The 18,355-nt window shown below is 51.4% G+C and overlaps 1 protein-coding gene across 3 annotated transcripts in view; it reads right to left on the bottom strand.

Annotated features, from left to right (window-relative positions):
• Positions 1 to 6,655: 6,655 nt before the first annotated feature.
• Positions 6,656 to 18,355, bottom strand: part of MAP2K6 (mitogen-activated protein kinase kinase 6) — a 59,297-nt gene continuing 47,597 nt past the window's right edge. Inside the window, exons 12-13 of one of the 3 annotated variants that reach the window (XR_009488972.1) lie at positions 16,012 to 17,818; positions 6,656 to 15,971 (exon numbers count right to left, since the gene is read on the bottom strand). Coding sequence is in view for 1 of the 3 variants with exons in the window: in XM_059864735.1 (XP_059720718.1) it covers positions 17,741 to 17,818 (78 nt within the window). In the remaining 2 variants the exon portion in view is untranslated. Of the gene's footprint in view, positions 17,819 to 18,355 lie in introns of all 3 variants that reach the window. The other 2 variants (XR_009488973.1, XM_059864735.1) reach the window with 2 other exon arrangements.

Raw genomic sequence — 18,355 nt, 5'->3', positions numbered from 1 at the left:
TGCTGATTTACACCTGGCAGCTCCCAAAATCCCAAAGTCACCCATTTTCCATGCTGATTTACGCCTGGCAGCTCCCAAAATCCCAAAGTCACCCATTTTCCATGCTGATATTCCTCTGGCAGCTCCCAAAATCCCAAAGTCACCCATTTTCCATGCTGATTTACGCCTGGCAGCTCCCAAAATCCCAAAGTCACCCATTTTCCATGCTGATACTCCTCTGACACCTCCCAAAATCCCAAAGTCACCCATTTTCCATGCTGATATTCCTCTGACACCTCCCAAAATCCCAAAGTCACCCATTTTCCATGCTGATATTGCCCTGGCAGCTCCCAAAATCTCGGCCTCACCCATTTTCCACACTGATTTACCCCTGGCAGATCCCAAAAAACTCACCCATTTTCCCCTCAGTGATGCTTTGGTTGTGTGAGGGTAGCACCAATGATGGTTTCAGACTGCAGCATCATTAAACCACATTTATTTTACTTAAACCCTGCAAAATAAGACAGTGACCCTAATGGCACATAATGGTGTCAGTGGGGGAAGACTCGGGGCTGTTCCTAAACCTCTCCAGCTGGAAATTGTCACTTTTGGTGTCGCAGCAGGGCTGAGCTCTCTGCTCCTCACAGCCCCCAGCCCCATTTCTGCTGTCACGAGGGATGTTTGTCCCTATTGAATGCCCTGTGATGGGTTGTAGCCTCCAGGCATCCTCCCTCCCATTCCCCAGCTCCGGAAAACACAGATGGGGCCAGGCACTAAAAGGGTGAGAGGCTCCTCTGGCTGAAGACAGAGATTCCCTGTGCTTGGAGTTCTGGTTATTGAGAATTCCAGACTTTCTGTGCTGCCAGGCTCAGAGAACACCCCAGAGAACACTGCACTGACCTGAGGCCCTGGAGAAACTTCCAGAATGGAATGGCAGAGCTGGGATTGTGGGGGTGGAGTTTGATAGAAGTGTGGGATGTCACAGGGTGGGAAAACTCAGAGTTTGGGGTTTAGAATATAGCAATAGATAGAGAGCAAGATGGAGGGTTTAGGGTGGAGGCTGCTCCTTCTTCTTCACCTTCTTCACCTTCTTCTTCACCTTCTTCTTCACCTTCTCTTCACCTTCTTCTTCTCCTTCTTCTTCCTTCTCCTCCATGGGTTTGGGTGGTATTTTGTAATTGGACAGAAAATCTGCATTGCAGACTTGGAGTGATCAGTTATTGGGTTAAAAGTGAAAATAATTTAGGTGTCATTCCTTGATTGGACAGTTTGGCCTTAAAAGACCTTGTAGCAATCGACTGTTAGGCATTTTGTGCCTTGTTAGCAAAGAGCTGCAGGACTCACTGCAGTGGGACTGTAACCTACAGCCTGTAATACTTCCAGGGGAGCTTCCAGGGCACATGGGGCACACCCCAGGGGGGGTTCTGTGTCTGTATGTCCTAAATGTTCAACTAAACCCAGCAGCTGCCAGCACTGGGGCTGAGGGAGGGGGAAACTCCCTGGGTCAGGCTGAGCCGAGGTGCAGGGATGTCCCTCAGCCCAGGATGGCTCCTTGCTGGACTGGTTCTGACTGGGATGGAGTTGATTTTCTTCCCAGTGGCCACTGTGGGGCTGGGTTTGGGGTTTGTGCTGAACACTGGGTTGATGACCTGGGGATGTTTTTGTGATTGTTGAGCTGTGCTTGCACAGCCAAGGCTTCTTCTGCTCCTCACCCCTCCAGTGAGGAGGCTGGGGGGGCACAAGGAGCTGGGAAGGGACACAGAGAGGACAGCTGACCCCAGGTGACCCCGGGGACATCCCAGGCCATCCATGTCAGGCTCAGGGGATAAAGGAGGAGGAAGGGGAGGACATTTGAGTGGTGGCCCTTGTCCTCCCTGCTGTCCTGGGGATGGCTGAGGCCCTGCCTGCCACGGGAAGTGGGGAATGAATTCCTTGTTCTGCTTCGCTTGCATGGGTGCCTTTTGCTCTAATTATTAATCTGTCTTTATCTCAGCCCGAGAGTAAACCCCTCTGGCTCTCTCTCTGGTTCCCTGTGGGGCCGAGCTGCTGGGGCTGGGGTTAAACCACCACATCTGGGAAGGAGCCACAGCTGGAATCTGTGCTGGCACCTGGAGTCTCCGAGTGGACCACGAGATCAGCACGTGACCCCCAGACCGTCCATAGGAGCCTTCGGTGGCACCAATTTAATCATTAAATATTTGCATGTTTCCAATTAAAACAGAGCCCAGGAGACTCTGCAAGCCTGGGATGGGCCATGGATGTGTCCTGTGCTCCCCTCCAGCACTGCCTGGTGGGCCAGGGAAGCTCTGGCTGTGCAAGAGTTAAGGGCTGGGGGCTGGGAATTAATTAACATCTTCCATCTTCATCTGATCTCAGGTGGATACTTAATGTTTTTGTCTGCAGAGGTTTATTTTCCTCCAGATTGATTGGATGAATTGTGTTCCCAGAGATCAGAGAGTTCAGATGGCAGAGGATCCTCTTACCAGAAGATGAAAGCCAACATAATCAACTGCACAACTTCAAAACATGCAGCTTGTTCTTGTTGGCTGTGCCTAAGTTTTCCCTGCAGAGAAGCTGTCGACAATGATTTGATATCAATCCAGTAACAATCCCTGGTTTCTAATAATAATTTGCACTTCAGTAGAAATGTTCATGTGAGGCTCTGAGAGCATTTAGCAGATGGTCATTAGTGAAGCTCCCCAGTTCTCCTGCGAGGAAGAGATAACAATTATGAGCCTTGTTTTACAGATGGTGACACCGAGGTGAGGCACTGAAAGGTGAAATAACTCTCCTAATTTTCCATAATGAGCCAGTGGCAACAGATCCATGAATGAAACCCAGGCATCCTGCTGCGATTACTCCACAAACCCTATATCCTTATCTTTCACAGGAAAACGTGGTCAAAGAGATGAGCCTGGAAAGCAAAAAGCAAATGACTCAAAGGCAGGATTCATGACACATTTCTGGAAATAAGGAATTAGGTCTGGGTCAATAAATAACTGGGAAACCAGGGGGACGCAATCCGAGAGGCATGTGAAACGAGGATGGATGGAAAAGAAAGAAGATAATGGAAGGGAGGGGAAGGAAAACAGAGCAGCTCTGACTTTTTATTTCCACTCTTGGTTTCAATCAGCCTTGTAAAATTAAAGGTTAGGCTCCGAGAGAAGGGAGAAAGCTCCATCTGCTCCCGTGGGGATACATCCAATGGGTGAGGCTTCCAACTGCCAGTAACAAAACCTGGCTCCTCACCCTGCAGTCAAGTGTGGGGACATTGCTTGTGTTTGGGTACCTCAGAGGCCATGGGGAGGGCGGGGAAACGGGGCTGGAGCTCTGGGAGCAGTGTCTGGAGCTCTGGGAACAGCGTCTGGAGCTCTGGGAGCAGCGTCTGGAGCTCTGGGAACAGCGGCTCTGCCCCGCGGCATCACCCACCAAACCGCGGCGGGGCTGGAGAGCGCTGCTCAGCCTGGCTGGAGGTGCAAGGCCTGGAGCTCTGGGGCTAATTTTAGCTTGCACCTGCACTGGTTTTGCCTTTCTCACCCAGCAGGGCTGCCCTGCCAGCGCTGAGGGACTGGCTGGTGCCCCGCGCGCAGCGCGCACACGCCGAGGGGAGCGCGGCCCGACTGAGCAGTTTATAAAACAGCCAAGTGGAAGCCAAAAGACTTGAGTCTAATCCCTCCAGTTAAGTCATCTAGATTCCTTCTCGCCACCAGCCATCTGATCTCAATCAGCAAATCTTGGCCTTCCTCTCCTGACCCAGCCGAGCACGGTGCTGAGGCCTGAAGTAATCTGCATGCAAAATGCTTTAGTAATGATTCCTCCAGGAGGGGCTGCTTTGATTGTTATTTCCCAAAAGCCCTCCAATATGAAAGGGGCAGGCAAACAACAAAGGTGGCTTGGTAATGTTTGCCATCAATAATTTGTCAATGCTCTGTAATGTTCCTCCATTTATTTTCAGTGCCTGTGGTTAATAGAAGCCTATTGAAAGAGACCTATTTATATGCATGCCTTAAAATCAATCACTGGGTATTAAATGGGATGTGCTTTCAGTCTGAAGGTGCTTCCAAGTGTCTATTACTGGGATTCAGCAAGTAAATGAAACAGAATTAAACATCTGTGTCTTTAACATCAATAAACTGCATCCCCTTTGGGTGCAGTGTATGCTTCAAAAACGTTGAAGATCTTCACAGATTTATAAACTCACAGAATGGTTTGGGTTGGGAGGGACCTTAAAGATCATCCAGTCCAGGGACACCTTCCACTACCCCATGTGGCTCCCAGCCCCATCCAACCTGGCCTTGGACACTTCCAGGGATCCAGGGGCAGCCACAGCCGCTCTGGGAAATCCATCCCAGCCCCTCACCACCCTCACAGGGAAGAATTCCTTCCCAATATCCCATCTAACCCGACTCTCTGTGAGTCTGAAGCCATTCCCACTTGTCTAATCACTAATCATGACATTGGTATCACCTTCACTCCAAGCACTCCCAGCACCAGAGCCAGAACTGGAACCAAAAGTGTGTTGGAATGGTAGCACCAGGAAAATGTGGGAGAGCAGCAGCAATGTCTGACGGGCAAGATCTTGACTGGAAAGACTTGGAGAACCTCAGCCATGAGAACACCCATGGGTGCTCCTGCTGCAGGTGCCCCTCAGGGGCACAAGAGCTTGGTGGAAGCCACTCAAAGGCAGCTGGTTGGTGTGAAAACTGGGATGGGGATTCGGGAATGTTCACTGGCATATCTGCACTTTGGAAGCCAGTCCTAGAGCCCATCCAAGGGCTCCCAAAGGAGAGAAGAGAAGATGCAGAAGGGCAGTTCTGTTCAGCCCCAAGGACCCCAAATTTCCTTCTTCTCTTCCTCACACCTCAACTTTCCCTGTTCTTCTCCTCACTTCCCTGTGCCGTTAGCTGGGATAATGCAGGAATGACTTCACAATTTCATACATGGAACAGGCAGGGGAGGCAGAGGAAACAGGATCTGCCATTTTCAACCCAGATAATTGCATTACAGAGCCCAGCACGGTTTTCATTATTGTGCCGTGTTCAATCAACCTCCATCCCAAAGGTGCACACGGATCTCAGGCTATTCCAGGCCTTGGCAGCTGCTTCGCTGTACTTGCTCCTTTTTATTTTTTTTTTTAATTTTTTTTTTCATCTTGGGGCTTTTAAAATTGATGGGAGGCTGAAGGCAAGAGCTGATGCATTGTAGATGACAACAAAAGAGGCTCCATAAAATTGCTTTTGGCATCTCGTGTGCGTTCCGTCTACATCTTATAAATTACTGCTGCATTACAGCGATAAAAATAGGTTAGTATTTGGAATTGATTACAGTGAGATAAAGCCCTAATAAAAAAAAAAAGCACTGATGCATAAATATTCTGAGCATACAGAGGTAATTCGATTTGATAAAATAAAAATATGGCTCTTAATTTTCCTTTTAAACAGAACACACACGCACGTGCAGCGCAGGGAGAACTTCAGCAGCTGTTCAGTCCAGGACTCTCAGAAATGGGTCTGTGCCTCTTGCAGCTCTCCCCTTCAGACATTTTTATGGCAATCTCTGCATCACCAGCATTCCCACTGCTGGGTTAAAATATTCCTGCTGCGATCCCAAAGTGTTCAGCCCAGGCATCTGTGCTTCTTCCAGGTGGCAAACATTGATCTTCCTCATAGCTCAGCTTTTCCCATTCTCTTCCTCACTTCCGTGTGACATTAGTTGTGACAACGCAGGAATTACTTCACAATTTCATACATGAAACAGGCAGGGGAGGCAGAGGGAACAACAGCATCTGCCATTTCATCGACCCAAATAACTGCATTACAAAGCTGCATTTCAAACCTGTGCCCCTCGAAGCCTTTTATTAACCAGGCTGGGTCTCTGGAGTTCACTGTGCAGCACATCAGCTCTGCAGCCAGCGCTCTCACCCTCACTGGGCCTGCAGGATCAGCAGAGGGAGCTGGGCTGTTGTTTTCTGCAGTTCTAACATAAATGGAAGGATAATTTTATTTACAGGAGGAGGAGGAGGGAAGCAGCGATTCATGTTTCAGCACGACCAGCCCAACACGCTTCACTCCAGCAAAGCGGTTTGGCTCAGACAATAAACCCAGGGTGAACACTGGCCTTGCATTAGGGCAAAAGGACAAAAAGTGGCCTGAGAGCCACCCTGGAAAGAAAGGCAGGTAACAGCGATGGGGCTGGCAGGGGAATGCAGAAACACAGCAGCACATCTGTCCTGCAGCCCAGCCCAGCAGCCAGCCCTTGGCCACAGCGCCGGGAGGTGCTGAGCCTCCCACCCAGCAGAGCCCAGCCGGGAGCGATGCTGGGCACGGGGCTGGGTCCCCTGGAAGCCCTGGAAAAGCTGATTTTTGGGAGGGTTGGGGGCAGGAAGCCGCTGCTGCCGTCCCTCCGGGCCGTGCCTTTGATGTGGGCTGGACGGGATGTGGCTGCGCCTGCTCCCGCCAGCCCGAGCAGGGAAAGGGAAACCAGCGGCAGCAGCGCTGACAATTACCCCTGTCGAGCAGCTTGAGCATTCCTGAGCTTTCAGTAAAGTATGATAAGCTGTTGGGAGTAAGACGATCCCCAAAAACCTCCCATGGGAATGGCAAAAGCAGCCCAAAGCGTGTCCCGACACAACTGGCAGCACTTCCACTGAGGGAAACACAGGTAGGCTGAGAGAACGTTCCTTTTAAATTTCATTTATTTATTTTTGTGTACATTTCCCGTAATTCAACTGACATACCATTGCTATAAAGATGCCCTGCTCTTTGAATATTTCCATCCAAGACCACTAGTTTCAAGTGTGGTTATGAAAAGTCACGGCAAACATATGACTGGAAAGAGGTGGTTGGTTTTTGACTTCCAGGCAGTTGTTTGAAGCAGTTCAGAGATGCACACGATATTCAGCAGAACACACGCACGCACAGCGCTGGCTTACACACACGCACACGCACACTCACATCTGGAAAACTGTTACAGTGGTTGAAGTCTCCAAAAAGGTGTACTGTCCCCTCTCAGCAGCAGTGAAAAACCTCTGAGTATCCTGAGAAATCAAATCAAAGCACAGTAAAGAGGAGTAACTTATCCCATCAGCAGGGTTTGGAGTTGGTTGGGTTGTTTTTTTTTTCAAGCCAAATGTATTTTGCCAATCTGATTGAAATTAAGAGGGTGGGGAGAAAGAATCTGTGGCAGTGAAGGTTAAAGAATACCAGTTCAGCATGGATCCTTAAAAGCATCTCATTAAAACATCAACATGGAGTAAAAGCCTCTCAAACGTTACACACACAGTCCTACTGCCACTCTGCCACCCCTGCTCATCTCCAGGGCACCAGGGACAGCAGAGATGGGTGAAGGCAGCACAGGGAAGTGCTGCAGGTGGAGCCAGGGGGAGGGGACGTGTAGCTGTGCAGCCAGGTGACCTCAGAAGGACTCTGGAGCACAAGGACGTGAGCTTGGCAGTGTCTGCACCCAGCTGGGAACGGGAGCTCAGAGCATCCACCCTGCACAGGGCAGCTCCAAACCCTGGGCAAAGCCCACAGGACACTGCCAGCCACCCAGTGCCACCTGACAGCCACCCAGTGCCACCTCCCAGCCACCCAGTGCCACCTCACCCCCTCCAAGCTGCTCTGGCTGGCCAAGCACCCTCCCCAAGGCTGTGACTCGGGCTCTGCCTCAGGCTGTGGTGGTTTGGAGTCTCACAAGGAAAGAATTCCCTCCACAAGGCTGAGAACTGGAAATCAGCCCCGTTGCACTGTGCTGCCTTTAACCCAGCCCCAGCTCTGCCTTTGCCCCCTGCCTGCACCCCAGGGCTCTCCTGAGGGGCTGGAGCTGCCCCGTGCCCTGGCTGACAGAGGGGTTGTGTGAGGTGACAGAGCCCTGCAGAGGAAACCAGCAAAGCCTGAGACAACACAAACAAACACCAAGCAATTAAAAGAAGGATGGGAGATGCGGTCCGATGTACTTCTGCCAAGAAATAAATATTTTACGCTGCCTTTTTTTTTTTTTTCTCTAAAAGCACTTGCATTGTGTTTTTGTAAATCTCAAGATGGTTGAGTTACTCCCTGCACACCCCCAAGCACAACACGTGCTCACACACACACACACACACACACCTCTCACACCCTCTAATGCACACAATTCCAGCTTTGTAGAGCTACTGGAGTTACTTTGAGACAAGTTTCTTGTGCATTTGGACAATTGACTTTGAGACAAGTTATTTGCAAGAAGGCAAAGTTCATGCATGGCTTTGACAGCTCCACTTTCTCATAAATGGTTTTTGAAAAGCAGAAAGCAAATGAGGGCCAAAGCTCCATTTAAAGTTCACCTCGGATGCCTGAAAAGCATTTATACCCACATCCTTCTGAGGTCCCTGCTTTATGAACTTCTAATCAATTCCACATTCTGCTACCCAACGTTTCTTATACGTTGGGGAAAGAAAACAAACCAGAGGAGCAGCGTGAGCTGCCTGAAAGCAGCAGCACCACAGCAGCCAGGCTGCCAGGGCAGGGCTGGAGTCACCTCCCTGGAAGGGCTTAAAACGTGGGCATGTGGCACTTGGGGACATGGGGGAGTGGTGGCCTTGGCAGTGCTGAGTTTTTGGTTGGACTCGATGATTTTAAAGGTTTTTCTCCCCTAACTGGCTCCGTGGTTCTCTGATTGTGTTATCCTTTAGCAGAAAGGCTGGGGAGGCTTTGGAAGCACCTTTCCAAGGGGAGAAAGGGAATAAAAAGAACAAAACCTGATGGGTTTTGAGCCCCCAGTCCTGATTCTCTCCCACACTTCAGGGATTCCCTCCACATCCCCTGGAGAGCAGGAAGCTGCAGATGGATTGCTGCATTATTCCTGCAGGACATGTGTCCTCCATCCCAGAGGTGACACCTGGCTGTCCCCTGCCCTGCCCGGCCCACCCTGAGCACCCAGGGCTCTGCAAACTCCCTGGAAATCTGACAGAGAAAAGCCTGGCACGAGCCCTGGACAAACCAAGTTTGTCACCAAGCAGATTTTAATTTCCAGGTGGAGAGTGGTTGTTTTCTCAGAATTCAGGGTGGTTTTAATGATGTGACACAGAGCATTTTACCAGCTAAACTGAACCCTGGTGCTACTCAATCCCCTCTCAAAGGAGCAAGAAACCCACCTCATGCTTCCCTCCTAAAAACATAAAAGTGAGCAGGTTTCTTCAGAAGCCCCCAAGATGTTAAAAGAAAACTCCAAAAAATACGATTTTTTAAAAACAAGATTCCCTAACCCCATCCCTAATTCTAGAGCAAACCAGGACACTAAAAGAAAAATAATCTAAGTTGCTATAAATATAATTTAAAATCCTAATTAGGTGTCTACTGCCATCCCAGCTGGTGTGAGAAACCACAGGGATTCCACATGGCTCCAGGGCAGGCTGGGAGATACCTTCAGCACCTCTTGGAAAGGACCAGAAAGGGATAAATAATAAATAAGAACATGAGAAAAAATAATCAGCCTTCCACAGGGATGGAAAAGCAGAGACTTTCACAGTTAAGCAACCAAATGATGTAACTGCAAAAAAAAAAAAAAGAATCCTAAAAATGAAGTAAAATGAGGGCTTGCATTACAGCAGGTTGGAAAGTCTTCTCCATCCTAACATGTTTGTGTGCCCTCCTCAACACCAGAGACCCCTGGGATCTGGGTGCTTCTCCATTTTTTGCTCATATTTTGGTGTTTGGGGTTTTTTTTTTGGTAGCCAAAATGATGCAGAAATATTCTTGTTACAGGTTTCCCACCATCTCCAGAAAAAGCAGACTTCACACCTTAAGAAATAAAGTCTAGAAATCCCATCTATTGATGCTAAACATGGATCTTTGCCAATAAAACTGCAAATCCTTAAACTGAAGATTTTGGACAATTTTAGAGAGTTGTTTAGGTTGGTGGTTTTTTTTTTCCCTACAAGAAATGACAAATTTCACTCCAACACATTTCCAGCTTACAAGAAGCTCCATTTAGCAGCTTCCCCTCGTTGTATTGCTATTAAAAAAATGCAGAATTCCAGCTCTTCTGGATGTTGTGACTATTTCCAGCAGCCCCTGGCACAGGGACAGCTCTCACCAAGCACAAACCACTTGATTCACCAAAATAAAAACAGCGGCCGAGCCCTGGAAATTCACTTTACACTTGGATTTTAAAGGGAATATTCAGAGCCAAATCCTGGCTTGGGGGATGTTGGATTTTGAGCCCCAGCCTGCAAGAAGCCCCCCAGAAGGCACAGTCCATGCTGTAGGTGTTTATGCAGGATGTGTGGCTAAATTTGGGCTAAAAATGGATGGAGAGCCCTGCAGCTGCACCTGGATTTGGGAAAATTCAATCCTGGCTCAACAGCTCTGACAGAGACTGGGATTTCTCTTTAAACACGCCTTTTTTTGGCTTTTACCAGGCACTTAATCCACATTTCTTCACCCTGGCTGAACAAATCAAGGACACCTGGCCCTTCCTGACTTTTCACAGTATCCACCCTGGAAAAAAAACCCCAACCATAAAAATGCTGAAGGTTTTTGGGTGTTCTGGGACCCCCCGAGGTGGCTGAATGTTCTCTCCTAGAGGGAAAAATCTGAGATATGGCAGAACCCAACACCTCCATCCCACAATTCCTGGGGAAACTGTGTCTGTGTGAGTTTTTGGAGGCCATGGATACTCCAGGCTGCTCTTCCAGCCTCCAGACATTGGCCCCTCTCATGAATTTATCTCCATCCACCTCCTGGAACAGCTTGGTGCGTCAGGTCCCAGCCTTCTGGAAAGATCACGGCCTGCTCTCATTATTTCCTCAAAAACAATCATTATCTAGGGGTAAAACCAGGCTGAGTTCAAGCCTGAGCTGGCCTGAATTATTCCTGGAAGATAAACCAAGCAGCAGCTTTCCTGACGGGTTCAGGAATACTTTGGGGTGTGTTTAGTCTTGATTCAAAAATTACACCGCCGCGAGTTTCCTGGATTTAGCTAAGCCCAAAAGCGAAAGTAACAGATCAAAATACCCCGAAATCAAACTCCTAGGAAGGGTTTTCAGGTCTGGCTAACACCAGGCAGTTCTGGAAATGGCCAAAGGATGTCTGAGCTTTTGAGATTTCCATCTCCACTTCCAAGCTTATCCCCGCAGAACCTCGCGGCCGCTGGACGCTCGCCCCGTCCTGCAAACACCAGGAGCCTCCCAAGGAAGGGATTGTGGCTCATCCTGGCTGCTGGCTGGGCTCAGCCACCTCACAGCAGGGCTGCTGCAGCTCCAGAGCTGCCCAGCATTCCCAAAGGGCAGCAAATTCCTGCAGGGTGGCTGTGCAGCTGATTCCCAGCTGGGGAATTAGGGAGCAGGGAACTGGAGAGGACAGGCAGCTCCTTCCTCCCCCAAAGCCCTCCATGGACTGCAGGCCCCTTCCCCTTCCTGCTGGCTGTGAGTAAAATCCCATGAAAATCAAGAGATGAGAAATATTTTGACATGAAAATGAAGATATGAAGGAGCCCAGGATGTCAGGGGTGCACAGAGGCCCGGAGCTCTGCAGCATCCCAGGGCTGCTCTGAAGGACACAAATCAAGGACACCTGGCCCTTTCTGACTTTTCACACTATCCACCCTGAAAAAAACCCAAAAACATAAAAATGCTGAAGGTTTTTGGGTGTTCTGGGACACTCTGAGACGGGTGAATGTTCTCTTTTAGAGGGAAACCATCCCCATCCATCCTGCAGCCCCAGCTGCTCCCTGGCTGTCCCTGGTGAACTCCCTCCTCCTGCTGGCCTGAAAATGGGGATTTCCAGCATTAAGCTGGTTGAGACCACCTTGAAACTTCCCCTCTTCTCTCTCAGCTCCAGACACCTCCAGGATGTTCCCTTTTTTTAAAAGGGAAAAACCTTCCAGGCTTTTCCCTTTTCTTAAGGCCACACAGCAGCAGCAGCGTGCCTTGGGTCACCTGCAGGGTTTTCCCTGTGGGTTTCTTTTGGGTTTCAGATTTTTCTCCCCTTGCTGGAGCTGGGGATCAGTGGGACCCAGTTCCCACAAATGTGGGTCTGAAGGAAGATGGGGGGAGGGCAAGGGCAGCCAGGCTGCTCTCAGGCTGTGTCCTGCCTCTCCTGCAGAGTGGACTGACAGCAGCTGCCATCAGAGCACTCATTTTGTCCCCAGGCCATCAAATCCACCCTTGAAGCTCACTGCACTCTCAGAGTCCTTTCCATTTATCCAGCAATGGACCTTTGTGCCTGCAGCACTGCACCAGCAGCTCCTGGCTGTGTTTATTCATCTGCAAACACCTCCAATCTGGGATGCAGCTTTTTCTATTTATTAGCAAAAGCCACTGTTTTTATGGAGGGGGGTGATGTGAAGGAGCAGAGTCCTTTCAGCCTTGAGCAGAGGTGCCACTCCTCCAGCATGATCCAGGGGAGAATCTCCCAGCTCTGCAGAGCACAGGGCAAATTTCACATTCTCCATCTGCTCCAGGAAAGGCTGAGCTGAAAGATTAACGAGGAGATGTGATCCCTTCTCACCTGAAACAATCTGGGGTTTACAGCCCAGGCAGAGGCCAGAGGAGCAGGCAAAGCTCTGGGATCCATCCTCAGCTGCTGCTTAAGGGCTTTCAAGGAAACCAGGAGCCTGGGGCAGGACACAGGGTGTGAAATGGGGACATCTGGTGTGTTCTGTGAGTTCTGACCACCCTTCCTCTCCCCAGGCTCAGCCCCCTCCTGTGGGCACTTCCAGAGCAGAGAGAGGAGCCTGCTCTAACACCAACAACCTTACCATGGCAATAAAGATTAACGAGCAAAACCAGCCAAACTTGCCATTTTCTGTCCAGTCCCTGGGGATTTGTGCTCATCCATCTTTATTAGTGTGCAATAGCTGTTTAGACACTCAGGACAGATTCTCAGCTGGACCAAACTGGCCTTCCTCCAGGCCAGGCAGTGCAGCAGTGCCAGTTTACACCCTCCATGACCCCAGCTCCACATGAGCCATCCCATCTGCAGCAACCACAGCACTGACACAACAGCAGGGGCACAGAAGTGAAGGCAACTATTTGTCTTTCCCTGTATCCCAAAAAAAGAGAGCTGCATGTGTCCAGGAAGCTCAACAATAGACATGTCAATAAACACGAGGAAATTCAATGAAAAAGCAACAGCAACAAAAGGAACCCCAAGGAGCAGGGAAGGGGATGGTTTCAGAGGCAAGACTGTAAGATCTGGTTTGGCAGGAGCATAACTAAGAGGGATCTTTGGCATGTGAAAGAGTGAAAGCACCAAGACAGGCTCCCAGAGTTCCTCTAACAGGAACAAGATGGAAAGGGAAGAAAAAATAAAATAATAAAGGAGCATCTTGGCTGGTTTTTCTGAGAGAGGAGTTTGGGGGTTGTTTTGAATAGAAAAGATTTATTAAACGTGGGAGCTGGTGGGAACCTTGTCTGAAGCACACCAGAGCAGCCACTGAAGCAAAGCTGTGTTGACCAAGCAGGATTTCCTCTTCCAGAGCGTGTAGGGAAGAAGGGAAATGTGCAGCCACACACCTGGCTGGCAGCAAGCACGGAGAAATGCCAGCTGAGGCTGTGCCCTCAGCCCCTGGCAGCCCCTTCCCACCTGGACAAGGTGCAGCAGCACTGACCCAGCAGCACCTGCTCAACCACAGGGCTGAGAATTGAGATTGTTTCAGAGATTTTTTTCCAAGTAGGGACCCACCAACTGCCTCCTGTGTCACTCACCTGCCTCCAGAAATGGGGTTTCACCTCTTTAACAAGTCAGAGCTGCCTCTTTGTCACCAGTAAACTCATCCAAAGCCAGGGAAAAGCAGAGAAATACAGTACAGAGATATCTGTGTCAAGGTTTGTACACCTGGAAGAGCTCCAGGAAAGATGGGCATTGCACCCAGTGCAGCAGCATGAACCTGGTGTTTAAAAACAGCAACCAGAAAATGCCCCCCGACTCCTCTTTCAGATTTAAGGGTCCAAAGGGGACCCAGAAAACGTCTTTGCCACCAGTGACACCTCAGAGCTCCACCATGGCAAGGCCTGCAGCACCCTGGAGACTGCAGGGGCTGTGCAGTGGGGGGAAGAGGAGGAGGAGGAGGAGGGACATCACCCCTGGGGATCCCTGGGATGGGCTGTGGCAGCCTGGAGAGGCCCTCCCTGCCCTGCAAAGCCACCCACAGCTGGGCCAGCCCCCAGCAGCTCTGCTCTCTCTCTGCTGCCTGGCTTTGGGGTCCTTCCAGGTTTATGGCATTTGAGATCTGCTCCTCTGAAATTCCCAGTTTGGGGCGGTCCCAAGCCCTGTGCTGTGTGAACTCCCTGGTGAAGAACATCCCTGACCCTCCATCCCTGGGCTGCTCAGGGGGCCAGGCTGTCAGGAAAGGTTTCCCAGAGACTGTCTGGCCAAACAACGACCTGAGCAGCAACCAAAGGCTTCTCATCCTCACAGAGGTGCCAACTAAAGAGCAGAGAGAAGAGCTGACTCACCCTGCAGCCCAGCAGGGCTCTGAGGCACACAGGAGTCCCTGGCTCTCCTCCCTGAGCTGAAGCCACCGAGCTCAGGCTGCTCTCTAAGGAATTCCTGGGTCAGGCCAAGCTTTGTGTCCCCCACGAGGGATGCAGGGACAGCTCCCCTCGGCACCGGGCACCTCTCCCAGCACCTCCCACCCTCAGACAGCTCCACACTTACTCTGGGCTCACACAAACCGCTTGGAAAGGAACAAAGTCCTGGAGAAGGAGCAGGGAAGGGGAGGGATTTGCTGAGTGCCCTGTTGTAATGTCATTAAAAGGAAGGGGTTAGAGCAGAAAGCAGAAAAGCAGGGCCTGTGTGGAGGCCCAGAGGAATCCTTTCAGAGGGTTACCAGCTGCAGACAGCACTGCCATTAATTCTCTGTTGGAAAACGCTGGTGACATTAATATCTGCTATTAATACTGAGCCCTGACAGTGTCTCATAAATTCAACCTGTCAATTAGCATGGCACTGAAATGAAGGTGCTCTGAGGTCAAGGAGATGCGGTGTCCAAATGAGACTTATATTGCAGGGGGAAAGCAGCAAAAACAATCTTGAACAAAAGCATCAGATCCATATGTAGGAAAACCAAAGGGTGGTTTTAAATGTCATGTTTTTCAAAGTGAGAATTGATGCTGGAACCAAGTCTATAAACTGGCTGGCTGGACTTTCAGCTGCAGCTGAGGACAATCAATCAAAACAGCTCTGTGACTCTGAGAAAGTGAGAGAGAGCAAAAACACACACACACACCATGGAATATGAGAGGGCAGATCATGAGCCATGCGAGGCCTCTTGAAATCCCACTGTGAAGTAAAACATCCTCGAGTTTCACCCGCCACAAAACGTAACCTGAAAGGTTCCCCTGGGCACAGGGTGAGGCGTGGAGCTTGTCCTTCCCCCAGGGCTGGGCAGGCTCCTGGGGCAGGGCTGAGCAAGGGGAACCTCCTCCCCAAAGCCTGCACGACCTGGGAGTGGCACCCTGACTCCTGCCTGCCCTCTGTGAGCCCTGCTCTGCAGCAGCATTGAGAAACCCCACAAACGCTGCCCTGCCTGTCAGTGCCAGCCCAGGGCAGAGGGGCAGCACCCCAGTGTCCCTGCCAGCCTGTGGTGGCAGTGACAGTGACAGGGGCAGCCCAGGGCAGAGCTGCAGCACCCCAGCCTGTGGTGGCAGTGGCAGTGGCAGCCCAGGCACCCCAGCCTGTGGTGGCAGTGACAGCACCAGTGGCAGCCCAGGCACTGGTGGGGTGTCTGTGTGCCTCTCTGAAGGGTTGGCATGTCCCCAGCACAGGAGGTGCCACCACCCCCCAGCCGTGCTCTGAACACTGCCCTGCCAGGGGATCCCTTCCCAAAATCCCCTCACACTGCTCCAGCCTGCACCAGAGTCTGGAGCTGCTAACCTGGCAGGGCAGGGTGAAATGACACCTGCACGGGGGCAGTGACACCTGCACAGGTTCAGCCTGCAGGGCAGGGTCAGTGACACCTGCCCAGGGTCAGTGACACCTGCACAGGTTCAGCCTGCAGGGCAGGGTCAGTGACACCTGCACAGATTCAGTGACACCTGCCCAGGGTCAGTGACACCTGCCCAGGGTCAGTGACACCTGCACAGGTTCAGCCTGCAGGGCAGGGTGTGTTTCTGCTCAGACCTGGCTCTGAGGGGCTGTCCCAGCCAGGGACGGAAGCGCGTGCAGGGGCACGAGGCACTTGTGCAGCCCCCCAGCTGCACAGGCAGGCCCCAGTGCAGGGCTGGGGGAAGGAGCCAGGGCAAAGGCAGAGGAGCTCAGGCAGCTGGGGCTCAAAGCAGCGTTAGCCTGGAGCCAGCAGCCTTGCTCCGGGCTCAGCAACACTCCCAGTGCCCCCTGCTCCAGCCAGTGACTGACCCCAGGGCAGAGGGACCTCCAGCTCCTCTCCCACCTCACCAGCCTCCTTCTCCTGCCCCTGGCTTGCAGCTTGTCCCCAAGGACCCTGCCAGCAGCGAGGAGCTCCTGGGCAGGGTGGGCCGTGGTGTCCCTGCGTGGTTTCCCAGGCTGCAGCTCCCACGTGCAGCCAGGGCAGAGCCCAGAGCTGCTGGCTGCCTGCAGTGCCCAGCTGGGGCTGGCACAGCCCAGTCCACGTGCCAGCAGGGGCTCCTGGCAGCGCTGGCACTGCCAGACCCTGTGGGCAAGCAGGGAGGGAAAGCAGTGCCAGGAGCCCTGGCAACCAGCTCTGAAGCACCCCCTTCTTAGGGGTGTCACAGCGTGCACCCTGTGATCCTGTCCCACCCCGAGGAGGACAGAGGAGCTCCCACTGAGCCCAAAGCAGCTCATCCCCAGCCCAAGGGAGCCTCGGGCACTGCAACGCTGCTGGGCAGGCAGGCACGGACCAGGGCAGCCTCCTCCTCCTCTTCTTTGTGCAACTCCTCTGACAGCCCCTCCCTTCCCTCCTCTTCTGTCCCAGACACTGTCCCAGGGACTCCCAGAGCTCCCAGCCTGCCCCTGCAGCAGGGCAGGGGGTGGGATGGGGCTGGCCCAGCCCAAGCAGCACCAGCTGGACTCAGAGCGTGGTGTCTGGAGAAGAGGTGACACAGGGGACACCAGGAGGTGACACAGGGGACACCAGGGCCTCCCTCCCTGGCACAGCTCGAGCAGCTGAGCTGCAAGTCTTGCTCATCAATTCCTTTTATGATGCACATTAAATATATTCCACAACAGGGACACTTCTCCTCTGCTCTCCCCTCTCCTCAGACACCTCTTCCCCAGCAAAGCCCTGCAAGTGCTGCTTGCTGTGGCCTCATTTTGCATCATCATCATCATCATCATCATCATCACCACGCACTCATCCTCATATAAAACAGAAATCTATTCCATCAAGCACTTAACATAAATATTAAAATAATGGAAGGGACAAAATATAAATCTACATACAACTTCATGACTACCATAGCACCTATTACCATGACAAAGCAAATTCTGGTTCAAGGGGAAGGGAAGGGGGATGAGGAGCAAGTTAGGAAGAGGAACCTCGACTGTCATTAAATATGTAAATCACTCATTCAAAAAAAAAAAAAAAAAAGGTTGTTGTCGTTTTGCTTTTTGTTTTAAGGTTACCAACCTCATTAAAATTCATCCCACTAACCAGCTCGTTCTGTGTCACTATGGATACCAAAGAACCCTTTCAAAAAACTCGGGCGAGGCGGGGGTTTCTCAGAATAAAACCAAACCAAACCAAAGCAAAACCCTTTCTCTTGGTGCTTCCATGACAAGTCCTGCCACGTGCCCCTCCCCTGCACCCACCAGTCCACAGAAGGGCAATTCTTTTCCAAGTCCAGTTCTCAGTCTCCCAGGATGAGCTTGACAAAAGAGGCGACGTCTGTCTCTTTGGATTCGTGCAGGGTGAAGAAAGGATGTTGCTGGCAAAGCAAAGAGAGAAAAAACCAGCAAAGTTTATTATTCACCACGCTGAGCAAAAAAAGCTTTTCAGACAATCCTCTAGACAGTGAAGAAGGTTTGCACTGTCCTGCTCCATGGAATTGTGCTGCCCCCCTGGACTCCCCCCAAACCCTGCCCTGGTACTGGCAGGGCTGAGTGGGCAGCTCTGGAGGCAAGGGGAGGTTCAGAAAACCCTCTCCATGTGCCCCAAACCACCCCCAGCCCACGGTTACCCATCCAGCTGGAGCAGGGCAAACCTTGCTGGCTGCAGTGGTTTTCCCTCAGCCCTGTCTGTATTTTTACCCTCTGGTGACTCCTGAGCCTCATTTCCTCCCTGAGCTGCCCCTCCTCAGAGCAGGAGAGGCTCCTTCAGCCCAGCCACCACACAGGAAAGCCATCCCAACTGGAAAACCATCCCCTCCTGTGTGTTTAACCACTTCATCCTGACCAACGTGGGGAGACAGCCTGCCAGAAAACCCTGCTGACATTTCAGCACCGATGGAAAAACAAGGGTGAGG

The sequence above is a fragment of the Haemorhous mexicanus genome, chromosome 20 (assembly GCF_027477595.1).
Source record: "Haemorhous mexicanus isolate bHaeMex1 chromosome 20, bHaeMex1.pri, whole genome shotgun sequence".
Lineage (NCBI taxonomy): Eukaryota > Metazoa > Chordata > Aves > Passeriformes > Fringillidae > Haemorhous > Haemorhous mexicanus.
Note: the sequence above shows the minus strand (reverse complement) of the source record. Positions and strands in the feature narration are given on the sequence as shown.